The sequence below is a fragment of the Vicia villosa genome, linkage group LG1, assembly GCF_029867415.1.
Source record: "Vicia villosa cultivar HV-30 ecotype Madison, WI linkage group LG1, Vvil1.0, whole genome shotgun sequence".
In the NCBI taxonomy this organism is placed as follows: Eukaryota; Viridiplantae; Streptophyta; class Magnoliopsida; order Fabales; family Fabaceae; genus Vicia; species Vicia villosa.
Window position 1 is genome coordinate 173287124 of NC_081180.1, and position 9084 is coordinate 173296207.

General features: G+C 34.2%; 1 protein-coding gene across 1 annotated transcript; it reads right to left on the minus strand.

Annotated features, from left to right (window-relative positions):
- Positions 1-404: 404 nt before the first annotated feature.
- LOC131659676 (uncharacterized) lies at positions 405-1684 on the minus strand. Its single transcript, XM_058928836.1, has 4 exons — positions 1526-1684; positions 1230-1403; positions 1128-1182; positions 405-1027 (listed from the first exon to the last, which is right to left on the minus strand). The coding sequence occupies exons 1-4, from the start codon at positions 1682-1684 to the stop codon at positions 405-407; spliced, it is 1011 nt and encodes a 336-aa protein (XP_058784819.1).
- Positions 1685-9084: the final 7400 nt, after the last annotated feature.

The following is a 9084-nucleotide window of genomic DNA, read 5'->3' on the forward strand; positions in this document are numbered from 1 at the left end:
CCATCCTCCTTAACATATATCTAAGAAAATTCCAAGAGACTTTCTCATATGCCTTCTCAAAATCCACTTTAAATAAAAGACTTCCTTTCCCTTCTTTCTTTGCAAAATCCACCACCTCATTAGCCACCATAACCCCATCAAGAAGTTGTCTATCGGCACAAAAGCACTTTGACACGGGGAAATAATAGAGTGAAGGACCTTTTCAATCTACCCGCCAAAAACTTTGAAATAACCTTATACATACAATCCACCAAACAAATAGGCTTATAGTAATCCAAAGAGAGAGGACTTGAAGACTTAGGAACCAACTTCAAGAAAGAAGAAGTTACCGCCTTAGAGATAAAACCCCCCGAATGAAAGTAATTAAAAAAATTCAAAAACTCCTCCTTGATGAAACTCCAACACTACTTTATAAACAAAAAGGAGAAACCGTCCGGACCCGGATTCTTGGAACTACCACAATCGTCAATAGCTTCTTTAATTTCGTCCATTTGAAAAAGCCTTTCAAGGAGAGCAACATCGTTGAAACTAATACTTTTAAAGGATATACCATCTAAGAGAATCCTATCCGAGTCCTCTTCTAAAAATTTATTAGAGAAATGCTTCCTTACTTCCTCCCTCACTTCCTCTACCTTCTCCACCAAACCCCTTTGCATAGAAATAATACCTAAGTGATTATGTCTTCTTCTTTCTTTCAAAACATTATGAAAAATACTACTATTTGAATCACCATCATTAAGCCATTTTAGTCTTGATTTTTGTACGAGCATATTTTCCTTTATCCTAAAATTCAACCAAAACCTCTTGTTAGAATCATTCCTACTATTAAGAGACTCACCAAGCATACCTTCCGACGAATCTTCCAACCTAGAATCCCCATAATTTAAGTCCCTCACAATATCCTCCGCTTCTAATTCAATTCTACCAAAAACCGTTTTATTCCACCACTTTAATCTCTCTTTAATCTGACTAAGCTTTTCTTTAAGAACAAAATCCCCTCTACCTTCCACTTCCATCTCCTTCCATTCTTTTTTGACAAAAGGTAAGAAAGATTTAAAAGTAAAACATTCATTGTTGAACTTGAATGGTTTAGGAACTCAATTTACTTTATCCACCACTAACCACACCAGGCAATGGTCCAAAATGTCTCTTTCCCCCACTAGTTGACCAACCACTCCCCATCTATTAACAATAACATTAGACACAATGAAACAATCAATCCTACTCACGGACCTACCATCTCCACTATACCAAGTGAATTTTTTCCCCTTACAAGGCACATCCACCAATCCGTTATCATCAATAAATCTACCAAAGAGGTCTGAACCGGTCACCATCTCCCTATCAGACCCCCCTTTGCTTTCAATAGAACTTTTAATCGCATTAAAATCACCACCAATAATCTATTCCCCATCCGAATAAGAACTTTTCACCCTAACAACTTGTCCCATAACTCCTTTTTCTTGTTTAGAAATCAAGAAGAGTATATGTTCACAACATAATAAATATATTCCTTCCACCCCACCTTGATCCCTAAGAATCCCTCTCCTTTAAAGCTTTGAAGAACTTTCACCCTATATTTCCTCCATAGAGTTAAAATTCCTCCCGACCTCCCATTAGAATTAGAAAAAGAAAACCCCACCTCCGTGTTACTCCACATACTAAAAGCAATTGCATCCTCCATATTTGTTATTTTTGTTTCTTGAATCAAAACAATATCCGCATCTACCTTCTTAATTATTGAACTAATCCTTCTTCTTTTAAGTGCATTCCCTCCCCCTCTAATGTTAAACGATCCTATAATCATTCCAAAATAGAAGAAAGCTCCTTCCTTAATAAATCATCGTCATGCTCCTTGTTCTCCGCTACTCCCCACTTCTTGATAAAATTAATCTGATCCTTCATATTACCCAATCCCAAATCTTCAAAATCCGACCACAATTTGACCCCCATAATTTTGTTCACAAACTCCCGTTGTTTCGTATTATTCAATTTGATTAAATCATTCTCCGAAAGATTTTCATAACAAACCATCTCCCTACCAATGATGAATCATCCACCGTATCAGAAATAATACCTCCCCTCGACTTCTTCGAAAACGCGCCAATAGCCTTCTTATCCCCCCTATTTGAATAGCTTTTTTTTTCTTTTCAATAAACCCCCTCCTCCTATTTCCAGTAAGTTTTTAAATCTAACACTTTTAGGACATATAACCTTTTTTTTTAGACAAAGTTACTAGCCCCTGCAACTCCTTTTTTGACTCTAATATCCCCATCATGAAAATGAACATCCACACCTATAGAAATAACACCACCACCAACCGTAAGCCCCTCTTTCTCAATCCTGTCTACCGCATTGTACATTTCCGCCATAGGGTCCCCACCTCCACTGTTAATCTCTTTGCCTACCGACCTCACTGCTTCATCAAAACACCCCACCAAATTGATACAACCTACAGAGTCTGGGACAATGGAACGAGAGTTTTCCTCCTCTATAACTTTATATCAAGCATACTGTTACTCTCACATAAAGTTGTTCCCACCACCTCTTTATCAAAATTTTCCACCGGACATGCCGGAATAGCGATGTTTCTACAGCCTGTGGAAAAAACCCCAAAACAGTTCGCCAGCTGCCTCATTCGCGTTTGAAAAAGATTCTATACTATCCATCGATTCTCCTAACATCTCCACCTTGCCTTTGGACTCTTTGGACCAAACATCTACAGAGTTCACCGAATCCGTAGATTCTGATTCAGAATATTGAGTTTGAGAATTACCTTCTAGAAGATTGAATTGAGGCACATCTTCTCGAATCACCAAAGAGAAAAGGTGACCATCGATCGACACTTCCACGCCGTCCGGAACCACCAAACCAAGCTCCTATTTAATATGAATTCTAGCCACTTCCATTGAGTTCCGATTAGCCGTATCATCATCAATACTAATAAAAGAGCCTACCATATTAGCTAATGATTTGAAAAACTCAGAACTCCAGGATATAACAGGGATATCGTAGACTCGTAACCAAATAGCTCTATAAGAGTCCACAACATCATTCTTTCATATCGAGATATCTGTGAACCATTCGTTCCACCATTCGGCCCCTTCCTTCAAAAACTCAGCCAAAATGCATAGCTCCGTCTCTTCCCGCAAGCATTTGGTCGCACCAAGAGGAGTTACTCTTAACACGAAGAAACCCACTCTCTCCATACTACGTTGAATCCCTGCAGCTGACCTCGGACAACATAATAACCCCACATAACCCTTTGAAAGTCTAACTCTATCCTCTTCCTTAGAGTTAAAGACCAAATGTTACTAATATTAAAATTAAATTACTCATTATAAATATTTTAAAATAAAGTTAAATAACTAAAACTAAACAATTATCCTATTTTTTATTAAATTTAAATATTTTAATATAGGAAGGTCATTCTATTCTATATACTTAGAATCTTACATAAAATAAATCAAATATATGAATCATACCAAGGGAATCAAATATATTTGCATTTTAATATTTTTATATCTTCACATTTATGTATCTATATCTTCACTTTTATATATATTATCTTCTCAATTACAATATAAGTCAATATATGGAACATGTTAAGTAATCAATATATGGAACATGTTAAGTAATCAATATATGGAAAAGTCAATGCAAGTGGATGTTTAAACAATATGTGATAAATGTTATATTTAAATTTTATATAATCAATACAAAGACCCTTCTCTATATGGAAAAGACAAACATGCATATAGCTAAACTTCTGTAAAGGGGTACCCGTTTACTTTCAAGTGTCACCTACATGTATTGAAGCAATGCCTAAACTTATAAACTTAAAGGTTAAAACTGCAAATTAATAGAATTAAACTGGAAAAAATTACGATATTGAAGCAATGCTAGCAAGAGCAAAATTGTTGCAGTGGTTTTGAGGCTTGACAAGCCACCCTTCATGTAAGAAAACCTACAAAAACAATCATTCAAGAACTAAATAACCCTCTGCAATAGATCCTTTTGAGTGTGCTTGATTATGCACTATTGTTGCCAAGGCTGTCCATTCGAAGCTCAATATAAGAAAGAAATGGACCTGCAAATGCTAGCCATGAAGCAAGGCCGGAAAAAGGGCAGAAAACAATTAGCTCTTCTAATCGCTTAAGAGCTGATACCACTATTTTCACGATATTGTCAGAATCTTCATCACGAGGAGCGTTATTGATAGAAATTGGTATTATATAATTTATATTATTAGTATTGTTATTGATAGGGGTAATAATAAAACTTATATTATTAATTAGTATGGTTATTGGGCTTTATTTGTTTTTGGGCATTTCAATCATTGACCTATTAGTATCATTATATATGTAGTGTCATCAATATATATATATATATATATATATATAGGGAGCATATCAAGTGAGAGCATTTTTAAATGAGAGATGAGAGGAATAAATATCAACCTTTAAATTCATCAAGAGAGAGAATGTTAATACATTAATGTGGCTATTAATTTCTATCTCTTGATGAATCTAAAGTTTGATATTTATTCCTCTCATCCTCTCATTTAAAATTGCTCTCACTTGATATGTTCCATATATATATATATATATATATATATATATATATATATATATATATATATATATATATATATAATATAGAATAATCGAAATATTAAAATTAAAATTTTAACAGGTCAATTTCATTCAAATACGAAATAAGATAATACAGATACACAGGGGTACTTATATGGTACGTGTATATGGTACTGATATTAACACATTTAATTAAATATTGAATAATAACAACAATAAATTTACTATTGATTTAAATATTTTTATAAATAATTTCAAAATAAAATATTAATATTAACGGGAACATAAAGTTACTGATCAAAATATTAATATTAGCGGAAACATGAAGTTACTAATCAAAGTATTGAATATTAATGGGAACATGAAGTTACTGATAAAAATATTGAATATTATCATGAACATGAAGTTACAAATCAAAATTTTAATATTAACGGAAACATGAAATTACTGATCAAAATAAATTACTGATCAAAATATTGAATAATAACGGGAACATGAAGTTACAGTAATGTTTTAAGCTAAATAATTGATCTTTCAAATTTTTATTACATACTAATAAAATAACACTTAATTATTCTTTTATTTAAAAACAATAATTTTTTAACCCAATGAGCGTATCCGACAGGTACCCGCGCGAACGCACGGAATATATACAGGAATAAGTTTAACGAGTCAATTCAATCTAAATACAAAATAATATAGTACAGATACAAACAGGTAGTTATATGGTACGCGTATATGTTAAGCTTTAAGCTATCTTCATATTTAGGAAGAAGAAGAGAGAATCTTGTATTGTTATTACTCATCATCCTGAAAACAAATAGAAGGAGAGTCCAAACTATATATACAAGATTATGCTAATAACATAAACTAAACTACCTAACTAACTGAAAACATAATTAGTTATGGCAGTTATATTGATTGTGTGCATTGAGTTGTTTGGTGGCTTGTATGATGATCATGTATCTTAAAAGCCCCCCCCCCCCCCCCCCCCCTCAAGCTGGAGTGGATATCAATCATTCCAAGCTTGGATTGTAGACTGGTGAAAGGACCCTGATGTAAAGACTTTATAAGAATGTCAGCTACCTTCTCTTTTGAAGAGATTGTCACGAGATGTACTGTTCCTGCTAGTACCTTATCACGAACAACATGACAATCGATCTCAATATGTTTAGTTCTTTCATGAAAAACTGGATTAGTAGCTATGTGCATTGCTGATTTATTGTCACAATAAAGATTAAAAGGAAGCTGATAGGAAATTTTGAAATCAGCAAGCAATGAAAGAAGCCATATGCCTTCATAAGTAGCTTGTTCCAAGGCACGATACTCTGCCTCTGAAGATGATCGAGACACCACCAATTGTTTCTTGCTTTTCTAGCTAATGAGGGATTTTCCCAGGATGAAAAAGAAGCTTGTATTGGATCTTCTGGAATCTGGGCAAGCTCCCCAGTCAGAATCAGAAAAACCTGTGAGACAAAGAGTGCTAGATGCATTGAAAAATAAACCTTGGTCAGGGTTATTTTTTTAGGAAACAAAGTATGTGTAATCCTGCCAACATATGTTGATCAGTAGGAGAATTTAAGAATTGACTCAGTTTGCTTACTACATAAGCAATATCGGGTCGAGAATGAGTGAGATAAAGCAATCGACCAATGAGTCTTCTGTAGGCAGTAGGATCAAATATAGGGTCTCCCAACTTGGAGTGAAGTTGAAAATGAGGTTGCATTGGATTATTGCATGGTTTAGCTCCAAGGAGACCAACATCATTAATCAAATATAGAGTGTATTTACTTTGGCATAGTGAGATTCCTTGAACATTTCTAGCTACCTCAAAGCCTAATAAATACTTAAGAACTCCTAGATATTTGGTGCTAAATTTCATGTGAAGCAAGCTTTTGAGTTGTGTGATCTCCGCTAGATCAGTACCACCAAGAACCAACTCATCTACATACACTAGAACCACGGTAAAACCAAGTGATGAAGTCTTGGTGAAGAGAGAGTAGTCAACTTTAGAGTGGATATATTTGCTTGCAAGAAGTGTATCAGTGAGTTTGGTGTTCCATTGTTGACTGGCTTGTTTCAAGCCATATAGTGACCTTTGGAGCTTGCACACTAAATCTAGAGTGGGGAGAGAAAGACCTGGAGGAGGCTTCATATATACCTCTTCATTGAGGTCGCCATGTAGGAATGTTGTGTTAACATCCAGGTGAAACAAAGGCCAGTTGTGAATAGCAGCAATAGCCATAAGCATTCTAATGGTATTCATTTTGACCGCAGGACTGAAAGTGTCATGTAATCCAAGCCTTCAGTTTATGTGAACCCTTTTGCCACCAAACGGGTTTTATATCACTCAACAGTGCCATTGGCATGCATTTTGAGTTTAAACACCCATTTACAACCAATAGATTTCTTGTGTGCTGGCAGAGGCACAAGAATCCAAGTATTGGTAGTAGTTAAGGCATGTAATTCAGTTTCAATAGTCTCCTTCCAATTTGGATCAACAATAGCATCTTCATAAGAGTTTGGTTCAATGATGGAAAATAGAAGAATAGCATAATTCTTGTGTGTCAATGATAGATCAGCATATGATAAGACTGAAGAAATAGGATACTTACATTGCTTAGGAGAATTGGCATCAATACCTTTAGATGTGGGGATTTTACTTAGGAGATGGAAATGATAATCTTGGAAATATGAAGGAGGTTTTGGTTGTCTCTTTGATTGCTTGGGTTGTAAGGAATGTGGGGTGGCTGAAGGGTGATTAGTTTCTGGTGTATTAATTAAAGGTAATGGGCCAGAATTATTAGGTGGAGTGGTAATATCTGGGGTATTGATGGTGGACCTGTTGGTTCAAACAGTTTGTTGAGATCATCAAAACACTTGGAATTGGATGCAGGCTGATATGGGAATATGTGTTCAAATAAAATAACATCTCTAGAAACAAAAAGTTATTTGTTATTTAAGTTCAATATGGTATGGCCCTTGGTTCCAGGTCTGTAACCCAAGTAAAGACATTTTCTAGATCTAGGATCTAGCTTCTTTCCATGTGCAGTTATAGTAGAAGTAAAACACAAAGATCTAAACACTTTGAGATTTATTAAATCAGGAAATGTATCATGTAGAATTTGGTATGGTGACTTGTGATGTAAGTAAACTGAGGTTAATCTATTTATGATATGAACAACATGACTGACAACATGTGCCTAAAAATGTGATCTAAATAGGACTGAAACAAGATGGCTTGAGTTATGCCTAGTATAAGTTGATGTTTCCTCTCAACAATGCCATTTTGTTGAGGGGTTCCAACACATCATGTATGATGAAAAATGCTAAACTATTTATAAAAATCATGTAGGAGGAATTCACTACCATTATCAGACCTAATACATTTGACAGAAGAATTAAACTGGGTTTTAACCATTGATACAAAATATTTGATAAGGGATGATGCTTCAGACTTGAGTCTCATAAGAAACAACCAGGTGAATCTACTTTTATCATCCACCACAGTAAGAAAATATCTATAACCCATCATTGATGGTGTGGACAAAGGCCACCAAATATCCATATGAACTAAAGTCAAAATTAAAATTTGAAATATGAGAACTATGATTGAAAGGCATTCTTCTTTGTTTAGAAAAAAACATACATCACAGAGAACATAATTGTGAGTAGGTTGTATAAAAGGAAATGACTTATGTAATTGGATCAGTGTGGTGTTGGAAGGATGGCCAAGTCTCAATTGCCAAAGTTGACAAGTTTTGTCTTGAGAGTTGTTTAGGATGGAATTGATGGAAGGGATGGATGTAGATTTATGTACAGTGAGTAGGTGACTCTAAGATGTACAATCCACCACTCATTCTAGATGTGCCAATCCTCCTCTTGCGATGTTAGCTTGTTGAAAGTAAATATGACTAAGTTTATTGCATTTGACAATGAACATTTTGTTGTATATTCTTTATGCAGGTCATATTTTGTTCTTCTACTCGTAAAACAGTAATAATTTAAGTCAAATAATTGATCTTTTCAATTTTTAATGCATACTAATAAAATAACACATAATTGTTCTTTTATTTAAAATCAATTATTTTCAATGGAACCTCTACCTTTCTTAAATGCATCCTTAGTTGTATTATTCAATCTAAAACAATATAAATTTTATTTTTTTAATTACTTTTTATTTTTAAGATTTAATTTTTTTTTATAATAATATTTTTTATAATTTTACTCATTTTAATCGAAATTTAATCATTTACTGATACATTTTATTTTTTTCAATCTAAATGCGCGAAAACCACGGATATTCGTGCGAACACACGGATATCACACTGGGTATATTACAAAGTGTGAAAAACTTAAGATAAACCTCTATTATGAAAAGGAGGAAGTACTAATTAAGTAACTCTGTCCTGAGAGCCCCAAACAGTAAATTCACCCATTCAGAACGTTATACTAATAATTGTCATCGATTCTAAACTACTAATCTACA

Bases quoted from the DNA above. Each gene is read 5' to 3' on its own strand.
- LOC131659676 (XM_058928836.1), bottom strand. From the start codon at position 1,684: ATGGAGGATGCAATTGCTTTTAGTATGTGGAGTAACACGGAGGTGGGG. The intron at 1,183-1,229 runs GTGAGTAGGATT...TATTGTTAATAG, and splicing joins ATAGTGGAGATGGTAGGTCC to ATGGGGAGTGGTTGGTCAAC. The intron at 1,028-1,127 runs GTGTGGTTAGTG...TTGTCAAAAAAG, and splicing joins ACATTTTGGACCATTGCCTG to AATGGAAGGAGATGGAAGTG.